The sequence below is a fragment of the Plectropomus leopardus genome, chromosome 10 (assembly GCF_008729295.1).
Source record: "Plectropomus leopardus isolate mb chromosome 10, YSFRI_Pleo_2.0, whole genome shotgun sequence".
NCBI classification, from domain to species: Eukaryota; Metazoa; Chordata; class Actinopteri; order Perciformes; family Serranidae; genus Plectropomus; species Plectropomus leopardus.
In genome coordinates, this window is record NC_056472.1 from 25,138,716 (window position 1) to 25,165,050 (window position 26,335).

At 39.5% G+C, this 26,335-nt stretch overlaps 1 protein-coding gene across 4 annotated transcripts in view; it reads left to right on the plus strand.

The window, feature by feature from the left end:
- The window catches only part of tbc1d4 (TBC1 domain family, member 4), a 46,628-nt gene that overhangs the window by 16,825 nt on the left and 3,468 nt on the right, over positions 1 to 26,335 (plus strand). The window contains exons 5-23 of one of the 4 annotated variants that reach the window (XM_042494099.1): positions 1,378 to 1,467; positions 2,840 to 2,944; positions 3,066 to 3,198; positions 3,303 to 3,394; positions 3,569 to 3,679; positions 4,665 to 4,787; positions 6,348 to 6,407; positions 10,235 to 10,452; positions 10,871 to 11,023; positions 14,227 to 14,381; positions 15,839 to 16,051; positions 18,524 to 18,526; positions 18,967 to 19,128; positions 20,226 to 20,384; positions 20,776 to 20,876; positions 20,985 to 21,128; positions 23,476 to 23,635; positions 23,797 to 23,966; positions 26,136 to 26,312. In XM_042494099.1, coding sequence (XP_042350033.1) covers positions 1,378 to 1,467; positions 2,840 to 2,944; positions 3,066 to 3,198; positions 3,303 to 3,394; positions 3,569 to 3,679; positions 4,665 to 4,787; positions 6,348 to 6,407; positions 10,235 to 10,452; positions 10,871 to 11,023; positions 14,227 to 14,381; positions 15,839 to 16,051; positions 18,524 to 18,526; positions 18,967 to 19,128; positions 20,226 to 20,384; positions 20,776 to 20,876; positions 20,985 to 21,128; positions 23,476 to 23,635; positions 23,797 to 23,966; positions 26,136 to 26,312 — 2,529 coding nt within the window. The remainder of the gene's footprint in view (positions 1 to 1,377; positions 1,468 to 2,839; positions 2,945 to 3,065; positions 3,199 to 3,302; positions 3,395 to 3,568; positions 3,680 to 4,664; positions 4,788 to 6,347; positions 6,408 to 10,234; positions 10,453 to 10,870; positions 11,024 to 14,226; positions 14,382 to 15,838; positions 16,052 to 18,523; positions 18,527 to 18,966; positions 19,129 to 20,225; positions 20,385 to 20,775; positions 20,877 to 20,984; positions 21,129 to 23,475; positions 23,636 to 23,796; positions 23,967 to 26,135; positions 26,313 to 26,335) is intronic. The other 3 variants (XM_042494100.1, XM_042494101.1, XM_042494103.1) reach the window with 3 other exon arrangements.

The window sequence follows — 26,335 nt, forward strand, 5'->3', positions numbered from 1 at the left end:
TGTAAACGTACGGGACAATTTACAAAAATACGTCCAGATTTTTTAAAAAGTACTTCGAATACTTGTGTTTTTTTTCTTAAGCAAATTTTCCAGTACTTTAACTCAGTAAGTAATTTGACCCAGCAACTTTCACTTGTATTGGAGTATTATTTGAGCAGGAGTATCTGTACTTCACTTGATTAATAGAGTTGTGTACTTTGTCCACCACTGCCGATGAGTAACTCTGAGCCACACGCCGCCACTATGCAACACCAACCACAAAAAGCTCCACCAAGACTTGCAAAATTGACTTAAAAGCCTAAATTTAGCACAAATTTAGAAAGAGCTGACAGAGAGGCAACTAGAAACATCCACATTTAAGTTGCGGTATGCCACAATATATAATGCAATAATATGCAATAATTCTGTTGACTTCCAGGAAAACTGATGTGTTGCTTTCAGAGTGAGCATATCAGCTCAGAGGTTTCTTATCTGTGTCTCCGGCTGATTGTAGCTGCTCTTCCGTTGGTAGGACATTGAAAAGCTTTATCTTAAAACCTGCAGCTCACCATGGCCAAGGGATATATTTAATTTGATTTGCAGTCATCAGCTGTAAACTGAAAGGAATAAATACTATATGTGATTATAGTGGACAGTTGTGCTGACTTCCAGTAATATTTTATACTATTTTTGGATTTTCTCCAAAACTGCAGTGGTAGGTGGGTGTATTGGGCTGATCTGTACATATACTGCTTTTGTGAATGAGATGAATGGATGTTTTTTTTTCACTTGACTCCATCTTTCACACCAGAAAACCAAATGCTTGCTTGCCTCACACCGTTTGTCATTGACACCCTCTCTGCATTTAGGCCCGAGCTTCTTGCTTCTACAAATCATTTTTTATGTGGTTGGCAGTTATAACGCTGCGACTGGCTCAGGCCCGAGTTACCGCTTCAGTTAGAAAAGCCGTAACTCCTGAGGAGAATTTGTGAGTGTAGCGCTACTACTGTGTAAAAACGTGGAGGCCGGCGTTTTGTGAAAAAGCATTCGAGCTGCAGAGTGAGCCAGCTGCCATTCCTCACACACCATGCCCATTTCCTCATGAGGCTAATTTTAAAAACTAGAGCACAACGCTCAATATGATACTCGTCATAGCAGTCAATTATGGGAAAAATCGTTGGTGCAGACATGTTGACCTCGATTTGGAGAGTGCGCGAGTTTGTTTATGTATGTCATTGAACGGGTCTCCGAATAGTCCGAGTCCTTGTCATGAGATACTTGACACTGAGATTGTCTTTGCATTAAATTATACCCACAACATCATTGTTTTGCCTGAGTGCTTTTTTGTGTGTTTGTGCATGAATCTGTCTGACCATAATACACCTTTGTGTTTCACAGGTCGGGCGTTTTGAAGTAAATCTCATAAGTCCAGACAGTAAGACAGTGGTGCTGGAGAAGAATTTCAAAGACATCTCATCCTGCTGTCAGGTTGGTTTATTTTTACTTTCTGTATTAACATTAAAAGCCTCTCTTTTCTGTCTCGGCTTCAGTCCTTGCGATGAGATAAGCTCAGAATAATTTTCTGCACTTCTTCTTTAGACACCAAATGCATTACTGCCTGTTTTGACACCACAACAGGCCTCCTTTTTTCAGTCTATAATTTGATGGAAAATGTCGAAATGATCTTTTTTTTTTTTTTTGCTGCCTGATTTAATTCGGGTTCTTCAAATAGTCATCTTGCATTTAAGGGTAACTTTGGTATTTTTCAAACTAGACGCTGTTTTCCCATATTTATGTTTCTAAGTGACTAATGGAGACAACATTTTTTAAAATTGCTCAAGTATTTAGCAAAAAAGGCAGCAGCTGGCAGCCTTCGCCATCGCAAAACCTGCCAGACTTTGTGTGGATAAACAGTAACTTTATTATGTTTAGAGCAGCATATTTTCACATTTAATCAGGTGAATTAGGGTTTTATTTCAACCAAACCAGACTTGGTGATTGTTGAAACAGTGGAAAGAAAAACCAAAAAAGCTTTTGTGAGTTTTATTTTGATAATTTTGTTACTATATACTTTATATAAAGTGTGCTTTATATTTTATTACAATGTGTTGTAATGTGTTGTTTGTGCAATGCAATTTTTGGGTTATGATTTTATAAAGATATGAATGATATTAATTCACGTATATTCTCTAATTTCGAACTGTTTTTACTTGATTGATTTTATCTCTTTGTTAAGCAGTTTGGTCAACGTTTGTTGTTTCTAAATGTGCTCTATAAATAAATCTGACTTGACGCAACTTGTTTTACGATTATGAAATCACTCTTTATTTAAATGGAGTCTTTTGGGTTTCACAGTTGTGATTTCAGGGCCGTTTCCAATTAAACAAAAAAGGATCTTACTCTTTAACAAAGAGCTCTTTCTCTGTAGGAATGCTTTCCATGATGTTGTCAGACACTTATAATAACAATCTGAGCCTGTCAGTCATAAAAACGAGCACTTTTAGTGGATGTTAAATGACGGTGCTCAAATGCCCTAAGTGGTTACATTGCAGCCCATTTTCAGACTGCAGCCCTCTTGCTCAATACTGGACCAGTTTCATGGGAAAATACAGTTTAGGTTGAAAAATACTGAAGTTTCTCTTTAGGATAACACACTGTTTAGTGTGCGCTAAGTGTTTACTCTACTAATTAAATTGAAAATGGAAATGGAGACAGTCAAGAGCCATTATGGTGTCAATGACAGTTTTTTGTTGCAGTTTTCTGTTTTTTATCGCTGCACTGACAGAATACGAAGATCCACATGCATGGTGTTTCCTTCTAGTGATTTTCTCGTTTCATGTTTGTCTTGAATTTGTCGCAGGGTGTCAAACAGTCCGACCATTTTGGATTCATCTGTCGGGACCAGTCAGAGTCGGGTCCCAGTCAGTATGTGTGCTTCGTTTTCCAGTGTGCCAGTGAGTCCCTGGTGAGTCACACAAAACATGTGCATACAAATGACTTCATCTTTTTGTCTTAACCCCATTTATTTTGATCTGTGTTGTCTTTTTGACTGTGCATGCCTGTCTTGTCCCGCATGTTTGTGTCAGGTGGACGAGGTGATGCTGACCTTGAAGCAGGCCTTCACTACAGCAGCAGCCTTACAGAGCAACAAGACCCAGATCCAGCTCTGTGAAGCCTGCCCCATGCACGACCTGCACAAGCTCTGTGAGAGGATTGAAGGTAAGCCGCGCGGACTCTCTTTGTGACTTGGCTCATAAATAAATTGATGCATGGTCTCTTTCTCAGAGTTAAAAAAGCCCTCTTATTTCCGCTTCGGTTTCCAGGTCTCTACCCACCCAGAGCAAAGCTGGCCATCCAAAAATATCTCTCCCAGCTGACTGACAACGAGCAGGCTGAGATTTTTGAGCGAGTTCAGGTAAGGTTTGGCTCTGCTGAGAAAAAGAACACTTTATTTTCTGAGAAATTCAGTGACATATTGACAGTTTTTGGTGATTGATTTCTAGAGACAGTTTAATATTTTACAGATGCAGCATCTGTTTCAAAGCAGTTTTTGTTTTTTTTGAGTGTTTGTGTATCCATGTGTCTGCAGAGACTGAAGCCCGGGTCAGACCACGAGGAGAACGAGCTGGTGATTCTCCATCTGAGGCAGCTCTGTGGAACCAAACAGAAGTCCCACCTCCACATCGGAGAGGCCCCGCAGGTGAATAATTAACCCTGTATATGATGAAAAAAGTCATGCTTAGTTACAAATTTGATTTCAGAAGATTTTACTTAAAGGTTAACTTCAGTATTTTTCAACCTGGACCCCCTTGTCCCATGTTTTTGTGTCTTAAGTGACCAACGGCAGCAACATTTTTTAAAACTGCAGGCTGCAGTGCATCCACTCTTGCCATTTGTTTACACGCAGTACACGTCTGCTTAAGTGCTTGTTTTTGCCTCTGACAGGTTCAGATTTTAACATCCTTGAAATTGGAGAAATGTCAATTTAGGCCTGAAAGGATTCTGAAAATGATTGAATTTCTTTTTCCAGAATAGGACAGAATTTAATATGTTTCAGCCCTTTCAACCTCTCTGTCTTCAAAGAGTTCTTATCCTTAGTTTGAATGAACAAGGTTTCTATTTTTCCGAAAGATAAAGAACGACAATGACAGCAACGTTTTCACAGCACAACTTAAAAAAAAAATGTTGTGTTCTTATATTTGAAGAAACAAGTCAAACTGGATTTTCTACTGCTAACGCAAAGTGTCTGTGAGTGTTTGTGAGGTTGCATAAAATTTTGGGGGATTTTAGTTGCTCATGATGGCTGCTAATGATGCTTAAAACACAGTTTTTCAGCTTTTTGCTGCTATTTTAAATGTGAAATTCTTCACTTCCCATCTTGAAGCATAATGTTTTTGGAAAAGACCTACTGTAAGCCCGTTATCAGTTCAATCACTGTTGCATTCCATAAGTTGCTGCGGGGAGAGCATGACATTAAAGTATGAAAGGGCTGATCACTATTACTTCAGTAAGATGTAGCCTCAGGGATTGTATGCTCAGTATTATCATTCAGAACAACAGATCCAGTATTATTCTTGGCTGTGTGGTTTGTTTACAGAGTTTGTGTACTGAAGGCTCATAATGAAAGTCACATTTTATCCATAATTGCTTTGATTTATTTTTCTTCTTCTGCTCACTTCACACAGATTGCAGCGAACAGCTCTTCAGCAGCAGACGGCGCAGCCACCAGCAGCCGCTCCAAACTTGATGTTCTCAAGAATAAAGCACGCACCTCCCTCACTAACTCCCTGGAGAACATACTTGCGAGGGTGGGTCACAAGAGAGGGTTTTTTATATCACGTTTTCTTTTCTCCCCCCACATCATTTTTAAGTTTAATCCCCGTCTCTGTCTGTTATTTCTCCACCCCAGACAGAATATAGCCGCTGTGCTGTGTACCCTTATGTGTCTCTGCTCTGTCTTTGTATCAGTTGCTGTTTCTGTGTCATTGTCATCCAGGGGATTTGGATTGACCCATATCTGCCAGTGAGACAGCAGAATAACTCCTTAGTAGAGGGATCCAAGCAATCTGAGACCTCTGCTGCCATCTGTTATTGTCTCAGAGACTGAACAACAACACTGTTAATGTTATTAAGTCGGGAAATATTGGTCCTTTTTTAAATGTCTTGCCCTTTTAAAATTTTCTGATTCATGGCTAGTAGATGTTTGATTTCATTATTGACAAAATCAACTGCACTTTTTGTCACGAGCAGTCAGGATTGTGTAAACATGTTTTATGTAACGGCGCTAGCTGTGGCCAGAGGCACTATGTTTCTGGGTTTTCCATTTGTACATAAATATCATTATTGTGAACACAATGTCTCAAGAAGCCTTTAAGGGAATTACTTCAAATTTGGCACAAACATCTACTTCTAGTCAAGTATGAACTGCTTAGATTTTGGTGGTCATGTGTCAAAAGTCAAGGTCACTGTGTCCTCTTCTGTCTTATTCTTAGTGATATCTCAAAAACACCTTGAAGGAATTTCGTCAAATTTGGCACAAACACCCACTTTGAGTCAAAGATAAACTGATTTTGATTTTTCTTATCAAATGTCAAAGTTGCTGTAACCTTATGTCTTATTTTGTTCTCGTGAACGCAATGTTTCCCTAACACCTCAAGGGATTTTTTTTTTTTTTTTTCAAATTTGGCACTCAAAGACTGACTGGTGAGATTTTGGTAGTAGAACATCAAAGGTCAGGACTGTGTACTTGTTCTTATTCTCATTAACATGATATCACAAGAACACTGAAGGAATTCAAATTTGGCACAAACATCTACTTTGAGTCACAGATAAGCTGATTAGAATTTGGTGGTCAAAGATCAAGGTCAGTGTGATCTCAAAAAACATTTTTTTGCCATAACTCAGGAATTTGCACCCTAATCATGAAAAGATTTTGTACAAATGTCTCATTGGGCAAAATTATAGTGATGAAAATTTGGATTCAGAAATGTCAATGATCAGTTTAATTTAACATCATAATGTTTTGCAAAAACACTTTTTCTGGCTGTTTCTAAACATCATAACTCATAATAGAAGGGGAGACATCTGGTCAGGTATTAGTGACACAAATTGTAGGTGTCAGCCTTGAAACAGTGCTGATTGTGTAGATGTGTGAAGCATTCATGTTTTAGAATATGTAGCTTCTTTGCATTAACATCCAGGTTGAAGCATTGTCAATTGTCATGGCTGCATATGAGTCTAAGACAGACATGGATGTAAACTGTAACTGCAATTTGACAGGTTTGCAGAGGCGTGCAACCACAAGGTCGGTAATTTTGGTTAATAATATATTTTTGTTATTCTGTTTTTGTTATCACCTCTGTCCCCAGGGTGCCAGCCGGATGCGGGGCCGTTTGGGAAGCATGGGAAGCATTGGCGGTTTTGAAAGGGTAGGTGTCCTTGAGGGGGAACACGAGCATTCACGGAATTTCGTTCGAGGGACTCTGGGAATTCTCATTTTCACCCAGTGGCTTTTAAAAGCATGTTGTCTTCCATCTCTGTTCTCAGAAAAGGTCGAGTGTGACATACTCTCACTTTCATCAGGGTCAGTGGCTGGAGTCTGCCAACACTTCTCTTCTCGTACCTGATTCTGCACTTCATTATTCCAACATTGTTTTATGATGCAGATGCATTGGCCAAACGACAGAACAGTGCAGCAGACAGGGAATTTACAGAGCTGCCAGGGAACCATTTGGGGTTGTTGGCTTCGTTGTGTCACTGCTGTGCAGAATGTGGAGTGAGTGTGTGATGTAGTCCCCCTGACTCCCCATCAGTCAGGATGTTAAGAGATTCCAAGAACATTGCTCAATTCAACGGTGAACAATTTATTAGGAAAAGATCAGATTGATGCAGCAGAAGCAGAGATATTGGCCCTAACCCATTTAATATTTTAACCCCAACAACTCATTTTCAAGTGCCCGTTTGCCCCTCAAATCGGAGTTATAATGGCTTATGGTTGAAACTACCTCCATGAAATTGGACACTTCGAGATCCTTATACGTCATTGTATGCTGACTTTTTACGTAAACAGAAGCAAAGAGTGTTGCCAGACACTGTGTATAATGTCATCTTCTGCTGTGGTCATTTCTCTTATGTGGACGGAAGGGGGTCAGCAAGTTTTAATGTTTTTGGGTGTCTGTGCATTCAGTACAGTGGGAGCTCTTGATAAAGTCTTTTTTTCCTCAGCAGCAATTGAACCAACCCAGCAGATGAACAATTAAGTTTCACTCTCACTGTACCTGGCGTTTTGCTGCTTGGTCTGTGCCAAGAGAACATTTAGCGCCCCGAGAGTGTGGTGTAATGCAAAGTTGAACGGTACATATATTACAGTAGCACTCTTGATGAATGGTCAAGTTCCAAAAATAGAAAATCAATACGTGGTGGCAGATGTTTTGATCATGGCGAGCCACCACAGGTGATTAGAAGATGTTAGAAGCAGCTAATGTAGCCTCAAGCCACTTGCCTCAAGCAGTGATAATAATTGGTCTAAAGCAATCGAACAATCTCACCACTTTTTAACTTCAGACCTGATTGATGCTGACTCTAGTGACATCACTTGTGTCAATCTATCAGATTTCACAAACAGCTTCCTCTGGAGCCACACAGTCGTTATACAACATTTTTGTCACATTTGCAGTAATACTCCCCAAGACTGGTAAACAGAATTTTATATGTGAGTTCTGCGTTCAGGATGTGTTGCTCACAGTATAACACACAGAGATATGAAATAGACCCTTGACTGTCACATGACTCACTTTGCCTGTTGATTCAATGATGACATGTCAGATTTACTTGAAATATTAACGTGAGGAAAATTCACATCAGCCTTCAAGTGATGGGATTTTATTAAGCTGCTATATCTCTAACTTCACCAAATCCTCCAACACTGGCTGCTGCAGACTTAAAAAAGCAAATCAATCAATCATAGTCTCAATGACACAGCCCTACATATGAGGAGCAAGTTATGGTGTTTTCTGTCCCCAGTTGCTCTGTGCAAAATGATGTGGCATCATGATTCATGAGTGTATATTCTGTATGCACAAGCAAAATCTGGTGTCTTCGCTTTCTCACCTGTGCCCTCTTTGTTATAGTAGTGACATTCAGAAGAATGTTGTTTGCCTGGTGATTATGCGAATAAGTGGTCATCTGGGAATTATGTCAGGATGTCGAGCAGGAAATTCAAGTCAGGATGTCCAGTTGTGCGTCTGCTGAGCAATGCCTGCCCTGGTTTCCTCCTACTTAGTCCCATCGTAGTGCAACACTGCACCGATCCACAGAGTCACTTTATCTTGTCAGTGTTTTTTTTTTGTAAAATCTACAAATCACTATTAAGCCATTCAGCTGACAGTGACATTTAGCATGATTTGCACATGTGCAATGGACATACAGACCTTCTGCAACCTGATTAGCAGTGGGAAGACTTTCGATATCACAACAGCTTTATCAGACCTCATAGTTAAGCAGCACAGATGCTGCTGAGTTTCTCCTGTCATGTCAGATCTTAGAGTAGGAGGTCTGTGCAAACACAAAGGGAGGAGATTGGAGCGTTTTCATGTGGAGTTGAGGCACTGAGGTCCTCCCCGCCAATAGTGTGAGATGCTGTGAGTCACAGGACATCGCCCATTAGAATACAATAGATGTGGGAGTTGTACCATCAGCCATGAGGCAACGCTGAGTCCAGGAGTGTTGAGTGGAAAGTTAAACCTGTTACGAGTCTCTGCTGTGGGGTTACGTTGGTTAGGTGAGTGCAGACCTGTAACTTGAGGAATTGAGGTGGTGTTTAATTTAGATTTGGTTACTCGCTGTGTGTGTTTGACTTTGAAAGACATGTAGCGTGATTATTACCCTTTGGATTTTTGCCTGCTTTCACCCTGGTTATTGACCTGCACTGCAATACATAGTGTGTTTTAGAGGAATTTGCTATTTTAACATCTATTTAACTTGTCATAATTCAACATTCTCTCTTATTTTGACTCTGTTGAACAGTCAGATTCATCAGAAAATCCAACCATGCGTAACCCTTTTGAACTATGCAAAAGAAATGGTCCTCCAGTGCCTGCATTGGTATTTTTGCTTGTTTCTGATGTCATTTCTCTGAGTATCTTACTACATTTCTCTGGTCAATTTGTTTTTGCACATTTTTGCAACATACTTAACAAAGCATAAAGACGACATTATGAGTATACAACATGTTGAAGGGGGAGACAGAAGCCCTGGCTTTATGCTGCAAAAAGAGTGAATGTTTTAGTTATTATGGTTTTATTTTAGATGCCATGCAATATCATAATACTATGCTGTATCGATTTTAGTTGGCCATCCCATACTGGCATAATTACAGCAAAATACTATCTTGGCACCGCAAATAAAGTACTGTAAAATAATGACCAAGCAGCTACCTCTGAGGCTGAGAAATTAAGCTGATGTGGAAGTGACAAAATATGCAGTTCCTGTGATGGCCACTTGAGGCTGGCTCCAAAACAGAGTCAATCCCCACAGACACCCAGTGATTTTTTTTTTTTTTTTTTTTTTTTTTTAGATCTCACACATTTGCATTTAATTAAGGTCCAAACTTACACATATTTAAGGGCAGGACAGCTTGAGTGACAGGCTCTCTGTAGATAGTGTCCTCGGCAGATCTGCCCCTCACTTTTCCACACCGCCAGCCTCTCGTCCAAATATGGTCACTTCTGGCTCCAAAAAACCAAGATGGCGACAGCCATAATGCCAAACTCAAGGCTTCAAAACAGTCCACACACGAATGGGTTACGTCACATTTTTACAGTGTACACTGGTAATGACGTGATGGAGGGGAAGACAGAAGCTTTAGCTGTCTGTTGCAAAAATAATGAATGCTCTAGCTATCATGGTTCTTATTTTAGCTCGATTTAAACAGGACGTTTGTGGGACGTTTGTTTCTAAAGGATTAAAAATCTAGTTATGGGCGGCTGGTAGCTCATTGGATAGTGTGGGCGACCCATGTACAAAAGCGATGTCCTTGCTGCAGTGGCCATGGGTTTGCTTCCAGCTCGTTTCCTTTGATGCATGTCATCCCTCCTCTCTCCCCTTTTCATGCTTAAATTCTGTCCTGTCCAGTAAAACACAAACAAAAAAAACAACAAAAAATCTAGGTATGAATTCTCATGAATGTACATTACTGTGAAATAGTTTTACTGGTGCACTGACATCTTTCTCATCCGTCACATTCTGCCCTCTTTAGCAAGATGAGGAATCTCCCGGTCACTCCCCTCCTGGTTCTCCTCCTGCTTTCCCCGACGATGACCCAGAAGCCGGCCTGCAGTTCCGTCGGCGCGCCCACACCTTCAGCCATCCACCTGTGAAGAAGCGAATCTCCTTCGAGGGACAGCCGGCTGCCCAGAGCAAACAGGCTCCACTGCGCAGACAACAGTCTGTTAACCCAGAGCTGCTGCAGAGCAGGTAACCTCCACCCATCAGTCGCTGCCTTTAAACCAAACAGAGAAAGGAAGAATATACATCTATGTAATAATGTTGCAGGAGTGAATGTTTTGCACAGAGTGAATTGTAGTTAGTGAGTGTTTGTGGGTTTTGCTTCAGACAATCACAACCTGTTGCTTCTTTTAATCAGTTTCACACAAACTAAATATTTAGTTAACCTTTGGTGTACACAAAGACAATGTAATCTATTTGCGGCGCTTTTCAGATTTCTCCACCTTCTGCTCCTCTATCCTTGAACAATAGCATCACCAGTTTCCTGTCACTGTTTTGAACCCTTGTGTGTTTTTCCTTGCTCTGACCAGAAGCTCTTTTCTTTTGTATAATGTATTTGTTTTGTTTTTTTTTATTTGTGGGCATTTTCATGTTTGGCTTCGCCCAGTCCCGTGGCTGTCTTGAGAACGCGCAGCGTTTCGGAGAGCGAGTCCACCTTCAGCCTCCCCTCCTCCTTCTCCGCCCCCACTTTCCTGAAAAGCATTTACCAGGGCTCACTGGGCTCCCTGAGCTCCCTGGCAGACAGTGGGAGCCTCAAGAGGTGAGAGGGGGTGCTCAGACGAAGCCCCCCTGCTAAGAGCCATCGGCAGTGGAAAGATGGCATGAAATGGGTGGGAGGGACAGATTGGTCTTTGCTGGGATGCCAGTAGACGCGTACATGTTGGCTGTCCAAACCTTTTAACACCCAGCTTCTCTGACCCTGTATTTTGTAGCTTTTTGTAAAAAAACCCCAAACTTTCCAGCTGTTTCTTTTATTTCCAACCATTTCTGCAGTGGACGCGCCCTCTTCCTGTTTCTCTCAGAAGTAGAAGGAGATGCTGATACACCCCTCTCTCATATTTTCATGTGGAATTGAAGCTTTTTTTATGCACGGCACAACTGGAATAACCTGGATTTCTAGCTTTTATTAACCACACTTCACTCTATCCATGATGCCTTTAACCCTTTGAAACCTGGACTGATATTACTTATCTTGTGCTGTGCCCAGGCGCCTTTCACAAATATTTATACCCTGAGCAAATTGGTTTAATTTCTTTTAAAAACATGGGGAAAAAGCTGAGTTGAGGGTATGTCCAGAAAAATATATTCATAATTATCATAATAATATATTGAAAATTATGTTACAGAATTATTATATTATTGTTATTTTTATTTGTTATGTTATTTTTAAATACTTAAAAAAAAGGTTGTTTTTGTTTTTTAATTTTTAATTAATTCATTTATTTATTTATTTTTATGCTAATTTTCTGTTTATTTTCTTTCTAATTTGGGAATTTTTTTTTAAATCAAGTTTCTAATTGCCTTCTTCTCATGTTTTGGAAAAATATCAAGCTAGTTTGCTCAAGTTTGAAAGGGTGAAGCATCATGCCCACTCAGTTCAGTGATGTTTTTCTTTTGAAAGGTTGCTGCACTAATCAGTCAGCTAATATGTTCAAGAAAGCAAGACCTACAGCTGTGTGCCCGAGAGTCTCCTCTCTCAGCGTTGCCTTGACAGGGTCGACAAGGTGTATGGGTGGCAGAGAGTAAAGGTTAACATTTTCATTATGAATGAGATTCAGTGAAGCAGACCGTCGTAAAATGGCATTTCCACAGGATGCATTTCTCCTCTGACAGCGGTTCAATCCACCGCACACTGCAGCAAAAGGAGCCTCTGATGATAAATAAGAGCAGGTTTAAAAGACAGCTTGTCGAAAATCCCTCACCCTGCTGGGTATTTAAGTCTGAATAATTCGACATGTTCACAGCCAGATTTGCTTTATCTGTTGCAACATGAGATAATTCTACCCCTGCACTGTTTTTTATGTGGCTTTCTTTATAACTTTTACTGGCAAGGAGGTAATCTGTCAAATGAGGAATTTTAATCTGTTAAAGAGGCGATGAGGCAGAGGAGCTGTGACAGTTAAGTCATGGTTTCAGTAACACTTGTCTCAGTAAAGGTCACTTCCTGTTTTTCACTGTCCACATGATCAGACGGGCGCTTGTGTGCTGACCAAGCTGACTGGAGCCATCAAGTGATCCTCAACAAGTCAAATGGAAACCTTGTTGCTTTAATGGAGGAAAACATAATTGGAACCAGTCATTCATGAATTCTCTTTTGAGATTTCATTTTTACATTTAATGCTTTAACCACAGAGGTCTTCTGTGGTTTTCAGGCCAAGGAGCCCTTAAGCTGAAAGAGAGACGGAGCAAGGAAGCTCTGTTCATAGTATATTGTATAAAACTGAGCTGTATATAGCAGTGATGATTGTAAATAGCAACCAGCTAAAACTTATTCCGGTTAGAATTCCTTCGGTGTTAATTGCTCAGGTGGTTTTTACCGAAAGCCGAATATCCTCAGTGTCTTACTCTCCAAAACAAACAGACCAAGGGATTAAAATCAGTAAAAACACAGAATAAAGCAGTTTTACATTTGAAATCTGTGTTTCTCCTATGCTGTTTGGCATGTCGAAAAGGGCTGCTTGCCGAGCACCTGCTGTATTTGGGTTGTCTGTCTGTCCCATTCCCATGAACCCAATATCTGAAGAACAACTTAAGGGAATTTCTTTAAATTTAGCACAAATGTCCACTTGGACTCAACAATGAACAGATTCGATTTTAGTGGTCATAGTTCAAAGGTCAAGGTGGCCTTTTCTGTCTCATTCATGATAATGTGATATCTCAAGAACACCTTGAGGAAATTATTTAAAATTTGGCACAAATGTCCACTTGGACACAGCTAGGAACTGATTAAGTTAAGGTTAAAAGTCAAGGTCACTATGGAGGCACCCAGTAGCTCAGTTGGTAGGGCAGGCGCTCCATGTAAAAAAGTCAAGGTCACCATGATCATGGATCGGTCTCTGTCTCTCATGATCTCAAGAACACCATGAGAGATTATCCTCAAATTTGGCACAAACGCCCACTTGGACTCTAGAATTAAATGACTTGGATTTTGTGATCAAAGATCGAAGTTTAAGGTGACCTCACAAAATGTATTTTTTCATCATAACTGAAGAATTCATATGTTAATTATGACAAAATTTCACATAAATGTCAAGGATTTGAGGAGCTACCAGCTGCTGCATCTACATGCTCTGCTGCTGTCATAGCAACATCCACATGTGAAGCATCTTTAACTGACATGGCTACACATGAGTCTGGACAGACATGGATGTAAACTGTCACTGCACACTTGCAGAGGTATACAGCAGTGAGGTCGTGATTCTAGTTGTATTTTTGGAGAAAGCTGTTCATGTTGAGTAATATTTTTGGACCATCATAGACGATAGGAATTACAGGTAGAAAAACTTAACCAGGGGTGTAAGTCCACTTTAAGTTTTTTAGGTCCTCTTGCAGCTCAGTAACCAGTTTGTCCTCTTCACTAACAAACTTCTTTTCCAGAAAATGAACAAGCACGCATGCGCCTCGGCTGTGGCTGTTGGTGTGACTGAGTTTTGTTGTCATTTTACACGACAACACAACTGTCTGCCTTATTAACATGGACACTGGGAGTCAGTCAATGCCTGGTACATGTTTTTAATCAGTACGTTTAAGGTTTACCTTAAACATTTCTCATCAGCTCAGAGAGTTGGTTGATGAGACGCTTGTATAAAGTTTCTGAGTGGACAGGTTACATGTATGTGTGTGCTGAAGGGTGTGTGTGTGTGTGTGTGTCTGTCTGTCTGCACTTGTAAAAGTTGCTGTCGGTGCAAGATGAGACCTGACTCATTTATCGGGTGTCTGTAACGCTTTCGTCTTCTCTCGTAGCAATGGGGAAGGCAGGAAGAGGACCCTGTCTGGCTGCAGCAGCGACTCACTGAGCGGAGGTCCCCCTCCGACCCCACGCAGGGTCTCCTGGAGACAGAAGATCTTCCTGAGGGTCGCTTCACCCTTGAACAAGCCTGCATCCATGCAGCACACAGGTCTGGTAACACAATCCCACCCGCTGTACGGGCAAGGCACAACATGATGCACAGTGAATACGCTCTGAATAATCCACAAGTGCATAAAAAATGAGTGCAAGGCAGGGAGGACATTTGATTCTTGTGGAAAGACTTACATATATGGGGAAAGCAGGGAGGGTTGAAAGGAAAGAGGAATTTGCCAATTCATCCTTGTCAGATAAACACTGATAATGGAGCTTGTGAAAATAATCCTACTACATAACATAGTCTGTCCTCACTTACTCCAGGGAGCCCAAAAATGTAGCCAGCAGATAATTTTTACATCCAGAACAAAGATAACATCTTCACCAACAAACGTCACAAACGTGGATAGCACATTCATTAGATTCACTGCACATATAAATTAAGGGCTTCATACAGCAACATTCTCTTAAATTTTTCATATATTTTCTCTTAATTTTCTGGTAAGAGAAAATATTGGAGAAGTCAACTCCAGATGCACCAAACGCTCTTCCATCCAAATCTGCTCTTAGCCAGGTGTGTTCAATGATGAATCCTACTTGATCATAAGTCACCTATTTAGCATAGGTAACGCCCCCTAAACACTATATAAGGGCAGGTTTGTGTGCCAAGACTGTCACATGAACAAGACTGGAGACATGACACCAAACAAAGTTGTAAGAAGGAGAACTTCTGCAATAGTGAAACTGACGTACTATTAAAAAACATAATCAAAGTAAATGCCATTTCAAGGAAATGTATTGAAGTATTAAAAGTAAAACTACATGTGCAAAAAAGTTTCAATAAATTTAATAAATCTAAATAATTAAAAGAAAAGCAAGTCCTCATACAAACAGAAGCCAGAAGAATACACAGTTGTAAAATAGTTGCCAATTCATTTTGTAATTAATTATTATATTATTATATGGATTGTGTGCAAAAATCTCAATGTCATTTTTTAAAGTAGTCATGTAATAATAGCAGTGGTGTAAAAACTACAATATTTTCCTCTGGAGTGTAGTGGAGTCGAAGTGGAAAGTGGCATGAGATTAAAATACTTAAGAAATGTAAAAGTTCCTCCGATTATCATCAGTATTATTGTCATTATAATTACCCTGAAACATCATCTAAATTTGAATAAATGATATTCATGCATTTTTTAAATGTTTCTCAAATATAGAACTTGTTTTTCCTTGTTTTTTGCAAAGATTTCTGCGCTGTGAAAATGAGATGTTTTTCACTTGTCTTTTTAAGAGTGCTCTCGACCACCGTAAAATTTTCTCTTACCTAACAGAAGAGCAAACACAAGCAAACATTAGTGAATCCCAAAAATCAATGGCCACTAACAAATAAGAACAAATCATGGAAACGAACAAAAATAAGAGAAAATTTGTTTGTATATCGTTACTTGCATGAAGCTCATTGTGACATTTAAAAAGTGTTTTCGATTAATGTTTTTGATGTTGGTGTTTCAGACCACTCTGATGGCCGGGAGCTGCTGCCGCTCTCCCCTCGTGGCTTGGACTCAAGTCTGGATCCTCTGGGGCGTCTGCTGCCACTGGCGGTTGACCCCCTGTCTGGGGAGAGGCCTAAGAGGACGGGGGCTGACTATCGGGCCCTCTGGAAGACTGCCATCCACCAGCAGATCCTGCTGCTGCGCATGGAGAAGGAGAACCAGAGACTGGAGGGTGAGTTTCAGTTTTTAATGTGCACAGAAAGTACAATAATCACCCCGAGAACATATCCTTCCTTTGGTCACATGGATGACAAATACGAAGAGTGTTTAGTGTATTTGTTCCTCTGCAGACATTGGTGGCATTAATAATTTGTCTCAGGGCTGCTCTGGTTAGAATTGGTTTGATCCAGTTTGTTATTTCAGGAAAGTTCAGTCAATAGTTGTGAACATGAGCTATTTTCTCTTTTAGCCAGAAGCCACAAAAGTAAGTCTCAAACTTGTGATGTCATCAAGTATAATGGGAGCCTGAATTTGTGAACACCCAGTTTTGTTTGGGGTTTTTTATCTTTATTTTAGTGTAGTGTTCTTAGCTCTGAAACAAAATATGTACCCGTATACCCAGAACATTGCTCTGGGTGTCATCTAGAACAGTGGTTCTCAACCAGGGGTTCACGGACCCCCAGGGGTCGTTGAGGGAGTTCCAGGGGGTCCCCAGAAAAATAGGGAATAGTTCATTTTCACCATTTCATTCAATATAAAAGTGAGCTGATTTTGAATGAAAATGAGAACTTACTATTCTATTTTCCTTTTTTAAACTTTTTTTGGGGGCATTTTTTCGTTATTTGGTAGGACAGCTATCAGTGAATGGGGAAAAAGGGAAGGACATGCAACAAAGAGCTGCAGAGAGTGACTATTCTTATATTAGATTTTACTGTCTCCACCATGATCGCCTTAGTTGGTGATGATAGGGCAACTAATGATTATTTTCATTATCAGTTAATCTTCCCTTTATTTTCTAAATTAATCATTTTGTAAAAAAAAAAAAAAAAAAGTCAGAAAATAGTGCAGCATGCCATGTGTAATTTCTCAGAGCCAAAGGTGATGCCTTCAAATGTTATGTTTTATCATAGCAGTTCAGGTCATTATTATGCATGTCAAAGAAAAGCATCAAATTCTCACATTTGACAAGAATGAAACAGCAAATTCTGTTCCTTTTTTTACTCCGAAAACTACTAAAACAAGTACTTTATTATCAAAATAGTTTCCTGGCAATCAGTTACTTTTTGCAGCTCTAGCTATAAACTATAAGAGCTATGAAAGCTTCACACTGAGTCTTCACCACACAATCAAACTCTTTACATCTTGTCGTTTCTAACTGAAGCCCTATGACACGGGGTTAGGTGGTTCAGCTCCTCCTCACGCTGTCATTTGTTTATTTTGAGAGCTCAAGTGTTGGTTTGAGATTCTGGAGCACAGTTATATTTAGAGCGAAATGTTTTGGTGTTACACACACACTCACACACATGTGAGCACATGCAGATATGCAAACACACTTAAACACTCAGCAGGTTAAAGTGCATGTATCAGAGGAAAAAATAACAGCAGTAAATAGTTATAATAACAGGATATAGCATTTAGAAATATCGCCCTCTAATGGCCCAGGTTTTTCAGGGCATATCCCAAAGTATTTTTTAGCACTCCTCTTTTCCTTTACTCCCTTTGCAACCACTTATCTCTAAACATGTAATGTATTCAATGTAGATATAGATGATATATAGATATAGATGCACTTTTGTATTGTGAACATGTTTTTGTAGATGTGATTATTATTATAGCAAAATATTATATACATTAAATGATTCGGCTCAAAAAACTACCCTTCTTTACATTTTTTAGAGTTACCGATTTTAAAATATACTCAACATTAGCAGTAAATTAGGGTAGGTGCAGGTGCCCGATGTACAGAGGTTGCATCCTCATCGCAGCAGCCAACGGTTTGATGCCAACCTGCGGCCCTTTGCTGCACATCATTTCCCCTCATCTGTCCTATCACTAAAGACATAAAAACCCCAACAAATGCTCTTTAAAAAATAGTAAATGATTAGACATTTCAGTTTACTTCAGTATTTTTAGCAGACCATGAGGTATTTATTTTTGTTTTGTTTTTTAATTTCCTCTACATTTTATTCATTATGCAATTGAGTTTATTTTTTATAACAAAATATTGTTATACAATCTCTATTTTGAAGATATTTAATGTATATGCATTGAATGTGTCAAAGTTAAAAGAATTTGAGAGAAAAAAGCCACCTAAGTAGCAACTCTTAGAGAAACACCCACAAAAAATAATCTGACAGGAAGTAAACAGGCAAAAGGAGGAGTGGAGAAGAGGAAGTAGAGGCCATTTGGGACACGTAATTAGCTTCTTTATGATCAAAACATGCATCTATACAGCAAAATGAAGTAAACCCCACCTTGTAAATGATGTCTATGAACATAATATGTGCCAGTTTTATGTATGCCGAGCTCAAACAGCATTTAAAAATAATATTTCGTTTTCAGGAGAAACACAGAATATAGAATAAGAGAAGAGATCTTTTGCTTTTATATTAAATTACATTCTACCAACACATCTTTTTCCTTTTGTTTTGTTACTATGACACCAATGCTGGTCTGAGGACCTAACTGTGAATAATTTCCATAGAAGGTAAGAGATATAAAAGCAGCCTTTGGGACCAAGGCAGATAGATGTTTTGCATGATTTCGGGTGTTGGTTCTGATGTTCATTCACTGCTTTTGGTTTGCATGTTCAGGGACGATCGTACTTTCATGGTGGTGTTTTTGTTTCCTTTGTTTGTTGTACCTCTCAACACTATCTTGATGCAGCTCCCTCATAATAAGGATCTTTGGTGTTAATGTGGGTATTGTGGCTTGTGTTTAGGCTTTCCATGGTAACTGGTGACAAAAGGCGTGAGTTGTTATAGCTACACTCACATCTGGTGTCTTTTAATTGGATTCATCCTGTTTTACAAAAGCAGATTTATTTTTTCGTTGGCCTTTGCTCTTGATTTTCTGAATCAAAACTGGCAAATTGATGTTGAATACGTTCTTTTATTTGTTTTTATTATTGTGGTGACTGTGCTGCAGCGAGCAGGGATGAGCTGCACATCCGCAAGATGAAGCTGAACTACCAGGAAGTGGGCCAGTGCTCCAAAGAGGCGCAGGCATTGTGGGAGAGAAAACTGACAGCCCCGGGCAGAACGACAGTCCCACAAGACAAGGAGGAGATGTATCGTGCACTCTGCCAAGGTGAGATGAATGAGAAAAAGTGGTTTTAAAGATGTTATTCCGTATCCATAAACATGCAGCAGTTCATGTGTGAAGTTTTAAATGAGCACATGCAGCTGGGCTGAGCGATATGGCCAAATGTTTTTAGGATACATTTTTCATTTTATTAGAAATTAATAATCATTACGATAACTGTCGGATGATTATATCTTTCAAGCTTAAATGCTTATAACCATTCTGTAATTTGTAGTTTTAGTTAATTTGTATTGTCAGAATGTGACAAACATTTGCCAAACAGTGGATCATTTTCACAATCAACCCAAAATAACTGAAAGAAAATTGACAAAGAAATACTAATCCTGGTCAGCAGCAGGTCAAAAACCTTTTTACAGACAGTTTAAAACATTTCGTAAGTGTGTTATCTTTGGTCAGTATTTTCTGTACAAGTTTTAAATGCACGATATGTCATCTTTTCTTTCTTGTTTTATGAATGATCATGGTTAATTAATAAGAGGGGTATCTCCATAAGCAATTTTGGCTTCTAAACTCATCTGCATAATGTTTAAATTTAAATTATCTTTTTTTTCTTATGCATGTGCAAATAAAACTGTTCTTCTCTGTTGGGAGAAATTCACCCAGAGGGCATTCTTCGACAACGGTTAGGGAAAAAAGTTGCAGTTAGGATAAAAATGACAAGATTTCTTCCATTCATTTTTTGTATTGTCTTTTGTACATTTCCCTAGTTTTTTAAGTGCTATCTCAAGATGTAATGTCTTTGTCATTTTTTACTTTCTTTTTTACAGGACTTTTCTTAACAAGTTGATTTTTTTTTTAACTTTTAAGTTTCAGAGGTTTAAATGCTTGTGAAAGGCATCTGAATGCAGCACTGGAAAACTGATGCTGATCCAGGTGTTAAAGGCTTAATGCTGCTTAAAATCTATCTGACTTGAATTAGAAAGAAATCACGTTCACTGACGAGAAAATTGTAATTAAAGTTTTTAACTACATCAAACATTTATTGAACAAAGTTTATATTACCATTAAAGAAAATTATATCGAGATAATTGTCATTATTATATTATCACACCTAACAGGCAGTCTCCGTCTTCTGTGTGCAGGCGTTCCTAAGAGCAGACGCGGGGAGGTCTGGTTACTCCTCTCCCATCAGCACCGGCTGCGTCACAGGCTGCCTCAGCGTCAGCAAGCTCCAGACACTCCGTACCACGACCTGCTCAAGCAGCTCACCGCACAGCAGCATTCGATTCTGGTGGACCTAGGTGTGCACTCTATTCTAAAAAGTCACATAGAACGAAGAAAAGTCTTTACAGTTTGAGTGTTTTATGTTTTAGGCATAGGAAAATAATTCAGGAAAAGGTATGTGTAACATTATTGTAACTTGTATGTAACGTTAATATTGTGGGAACGTTCCCTGCCAGCTGGGATAAAGTTGCAACGAAAACCCAGCTGCTGGTGACTAAAACAAACGGGTGGATGGTGGCCCCATCAGCCAGCATGAGTCGAGCTGAGACCGGCTGCTTCAAACTGCTGCAACGTTCTTGTCTCATCGTGACACTTTGGCCTGAACTGGGCTTCTCATCATGCTGAAAGCTCACACAAACTATGAACATTTAACAAATGTTCAGATGTTATTATTATCTCTCTGCTCAGGCCGGACCTTCCCCACCCACCAGTACTTCTCAGCCCAGCTGGGCGCAGGGCAGCTTTCCCTCTACAACCTTCTGAAAGCCTACTCTCTGCTGGATACAGAGGTACAGACTAGTTCCTTTTCCCCAAACTGCATTACTGTCATGTCCCTCAGTGTGGTGAATGTCATGACATTGGTGGTACATATTGTGTATCTTTTTTGTGCCACACAGGTTGGTTACTGCCAGGGTATCAGCTTTGTGGCTGGGGTGCTGCTGCTACACATGAGTGAGGAACAGGCCTTTGACATGTTGAAGTTCCTCATGTATGACCTCGGCATCAGGCAGCAGTACAGACCCGATATGGTCTCTCTGCAGGTCAGTACATAGAAGCTGCATCGACCACTAGAACGTGTTATTAGAATATGAGCAAACATTTTAGCTACTGAATCCAATGCATTTAATTCCTGCAGGATAATTTTAGGGTTCAGCATTAGGCATGATTACGTGTTGCACCAACATTCAATTTGAAAAAAGTCAAGTTGGAGCCAAATTACAGCTCTTAGGTTTGTACATTTGGTGCTGCAGGAAAAAAATTATCTGAACATCAAAGGGTATGTATCATGATTTTCCTTATAATGTGATAAATACATGCAAAAGTAATCCTTTTGAGCAAAAACCTCAGGCTTCTGACTGCACTGAATACTGTGTTTAACATGTTTAACAATTTCTAGACAAGCAGGTGTCAGCTCCATATCTGTATTTGGTCATTTGCTCCAGGCATGCTACTGCAAGTGTTTACATTATGTAGCCTACACTGCTACATGAAGCCACTTGCAAATGTCATTGTTATAAATTTCTCCCAGATTTCAGATCACATTCCTGCTGAGACATGTCCAGTTTTGTTTAGTAGACTGTATTGGTGATTTTCAATGCTAGTGTCACTCTACACAGTCATTTCCTGGATGCATGTACATAGCTACATGTAACTATATGCTAATGTCAAGGAAAACATCTTGGCTGCAGATGTTGTTAAATATTCACGATTTCAGATCGTATTCCTGCTGGAACATTTCCGGTTGTGTTTAGAAGATTTTATTTGTGATTTTTGATAGGCGAAATTGATGCTATGCTCTGTTAGTCATTCCCTGGTTACTACACTGCTACATGTAGCTACATGCTGAAGAAAAACATATAAACTTGCTTGTCAGTTTCTCCACGATTCTGGATAATTCCTGCTCAAACATGTCGGGTTGTGTTTAGAAACTTTGATTGTTGATTTTTAAAAGAAGGGAGAAAGTGTTGCTATACACAGTCATTCCCTGGATGTTCGTACACTGCTCATGTAACTACATGCACAACGTCAGAGAAACACTTTTAATTAGTGATTTTTCTCAGTTACTGGCATTCTCATTACTGTGACGGTGCAGAGAGGCTGAGATGCAAAAGACCTGGAAACACCTGACCAATCAGAATAGACTGGGCTTTTTTAGGAGGGGGACTCAAAGAGACAGGCACTAAAACAGAGCAAAACAGAACTCAGAGGGTGAATACAGGTGTTAGTAAGAAATTAGTAAAAGTTACAAGAAAATATCCTTAAGATTAGTTAAAAAAGAAAAATAAAGTCTAAAAAATGACCTAAAAAGGTGCTTGAAAAATGCAAGAATTCTGTAGTATAATTTTGAATATATAATTCTGATAATTATAAGTTTTTTCTTAGCTTTTTCTTTTCCCCTTGATATTTTTCCATGTTTTTTTAAATAACTTTCTAAATCTCTTAATTTCTAGAAATTTGTGGAACATTTCTTACTCATTGCCTTTTTTTCCTTGTGTTTTTGATAGAAATGGCACCAGTTTGCTCAGGGTTCAAAGGTTAAAATACCTGTAAAGCCATCTGACAGCTGCTCAAGAAAAGTGACGTCACTCTAGTTTGTCAAAGGTTCAATGTAAATGTTAAAAGGTTACATATAGTACGTTTGCGACCTATTAGAATCAATATGTGAGTATCAGTCATGCTGGACTTGCACATTTACGTCTCAGCGATCATTCACCTGCTATAAAAGGCCTTGTGAGGGTAATTAGTCAACAGCAAACAGTAGTCAAGTGTCTCCACCTCTTATTGAAACCACACCTGCATGCCTGCTCTGTTAGCTTCTGTTAAACATCAGCTGACCTCACCGGGTGATAGCATGAGCAGGTGTGGTAATGTTTAATCTACATCAGGTAACCATTTAGTTAAACCGTGTCCTCTTGCTTTTCTCTGCGCTGCAGCTCTGCTCTTTTACCCAAAAGCTGCAAAACAAAGAGGAATTTTCTCTGTGCAGTGCTTCGGTGCGAGGAGGTAAAGGTATAACTCGTCTTCTTTGTAACGGACAGGAAACTGTAAGACTGATAACAGTCTAATTTTAGCCCGAGCTGACTTCTGCTTCTCTTTTCTGTCTGCTGTGCGTTGCACCGGTGCTCTTGTCACTGTGATACATTGTTAGGAGAGTTAAGCACAGCTCATTAAATGCTTGGCCTTGATGCGTGTCTGAGCAAGTCTCTACAACACCACTGAAGGAGCTCCTTGCTTGGGTAAATGTTCATTTGCCAGCTAATAATTTCTCTGTGGTACTGTGCCCCCTGCAGATCCAGATAGACCAGTTTGTTCTAGCACAGCATGTTTTCTCCTGTGTGATTATTATCTGTTTATGCCCATGCGCTCTGTGTGTCTGTGTTGTCCCAGGTTCAGATGTACCAGCTCTCCAGACTGTTACACGACTACCACCGCGACTTGTACAATCACTTTGAAGAGCACGAGATCTGCCCCAGCCTTTACGCAGCACCGTGGTTCCTCACTCTCTTTGCCTCCCAGTTCCCCCTCAACTTTGTCTCCCGCATCTTCGGTATATTTTTAGAATAGCGGCCCCTGTGTTTGCTCAAGCTTATCAGCACAATTTTCGAAAGACATTTGATGGCATCGTAATAATTGCAGCTCTCTGGTTAGAGAGTTTGTTAAAACATTGTTTTAATGACATTCTTTACTGCTGTGTTTGTTTCTCTTTAGATTTTGTTTTTGTCCAAGGGACCGGGGTGATCTTTAAAGTGGCCCTCTGTCTGCTGAGCAGCCATGAAGGGGAGATAGTGGAGTGTGACAGCTTTGAGAGCATTGTGGACTATCTGAAAACTACACTTCCCGCACTCACCCAGACACAGATGGAGCAGACCATTGCAAAGGTAAATAGATGAAAGTCACAGATTTCTGGATAATTAAGCACATTTATGCCTGTAAACGTAATATTTGCAAACAAGTACGTATTCAAACTCTGCCACACACCAGAGACCCTTCGTGTACCGGGACCTTGTTCCCTCTCATGTACCTCATGTTTTGAAATGACGATAAACCTTCTTGAAGTGGCCACTTAACCCCAGCTTTATTACCCTACTTTGCTGAATACTAGTTTTTGATTGGTCAATTACGACATTCTGCGGTCTGTTATAAGACCATTGCTACGGACATGGTTCTGATAAGAAGCTTAGCGGCAGCTTCAATATGATTCATAAATCAATATAAATATAAAATGATAAATTTCTTTTGTAAGTAGTCATGCAATAAGCAGGATAATGTACGAGTGGGCCGTTACAGTGAAATGACTGTACACAGTCTCTCATTGTAGTAGTAAGCTGCCACCTTCATGTGTCATGCTGGTAAAGATCCAGTATTTGTATGTACCACAATCTCATGAGACTGCATGTTTGAATAAATGATTAGATGAGGAGAACTTATCAAAACTACACAGAAAAAATATTAACAGTATATAGAGGAAGACTTGTTTTTGTTGTGTGCAGTGTGATATATGTGTTGCAGCTGCTGGTAAAACTGCTTTTTCTGTATGTGTCTAGCTATAGTCATGAAACCAGATTTTCAATCCCATTTCAACCCATCTATTTGTATGTCTACTTTCTGACTGTCCTTTTTTAGGATTTGACTGTGAGTAAATTTTGCAAATATTATTCAGCTAATTAATATTTATTGGACTAAGGTTGGCGATAATTTTTGTTTTTGTTGTGTTACCCAATCCCGTGAAAATGCTAAAACCAACATTGTCTTAGTGAGTCTCTCAATACTTTCCCCAGCTGGTGTGTGGCCCATTAGTTCTTAATGAAGATGCAATTCTCTGAAAGTACTGACTAATCGTTTAAACTCTCAATTTGAGATTTGTTTTGCTGGACCTTTCACACCTAATCAAGTGTTGCGGCTGTGTTGTGTTGTTGTTCATCTGGGCTGTGGCAGTGGGGTTGGAAGTGATTCCAACGTAGCAGCCTGAAGCAAAAAGTTAAAACAGAATCAACTTTTGAAGAGACCCAACATGATTTCAGGTTGTGGTGATCAATCACGTAACTGGCGATAAGACCAAAACACACCCGCCGTCCACAGGAACAAGTTATACGCTTTAAGTCACTTTCTGTTATTAAATATTAACACAAGTAAAAGAAATTAAAATAAAGTTTGTATTAACACCCGTGTGTAATTATCCTGCAAAGGACAGCCCTTGCTTTGTTTGTGAGTGGGCCTGTGTGTCTTTTGAGGCCTTAACCCTTTGAAACCCAGAGCAACGTCACTTTTCTTGTGCTGCAGTAAAATGTCTTCACGAATATTTAACCCTCTGAACTTTGAGCTATGAAGGTTGCGATTTCTTTCGAAAATATGGGAGAAAGGCAACAAGCAGACTGCAAGTACATATTTATTTTGAAAAAAAAAAATTTAAAGCTATGTAAAAATATCCCAAAAACTGTATGTATAATAATAACAATTATTTGTTTTAAATTATTTTTTAAAATTATTTTTTGGGTGTTGTTATTGTTTAACTTTTTTCTTTTTTTAAATTAATTTTAAGGTACCTCTTCCAATTTTTTTTTGCAAATTATTGGGTAATTTCATCTAAAGTTTCTTATCACACTCTGTCAAGAGGTTAAAGAAGCTCCAGTGATGATAATCAAAAAGAATTCGACAAATCTTTCAAGCAAACATTAACAAACTTACCAAAAACAAACACTCAGTAGTTAAAATGGAGAAATGGGCGTTCGATAATTGGCCTCCATCCTCCACCCCCCGCCAAATAGTCCATAATGGAAGTTATACTTAGCGCTGTGACCTCATGAGCACAAGCTGTTTACGTAGTCTACGTTTTAATTTGCCAGAGCACAATAATGACCAGTTAAACCAGTTAAGGCTTGTACACTGGACCAGCACAACTGGAAATCAACCCAACTCTAAGCTAATAGCTGCACACTTGATTTAGTATGAATGCACTCTGACTGCTGTTACTTATATCAGTATGAATATACTCTAATGACCTGTCAGTTGTTGGCATGTGACTCACTTTATAATCCATTTTTTTGCAGGTGATGGAGATGGACATCTCCAAACAGCTGCACGCGTACGAGGTGGAGTATCACGTCCTGCAGGACGAGATTTTGGATGCCGGGCCGCTGCCTGATGATTCTGAGCGACTCGACAAACTAGAAAAGACGAATGTGCAGTTGAAGAAGCAGAACATGGACCTGCTGGAAAAACTTCAGGTTTGGAGAAAAATAATTATACT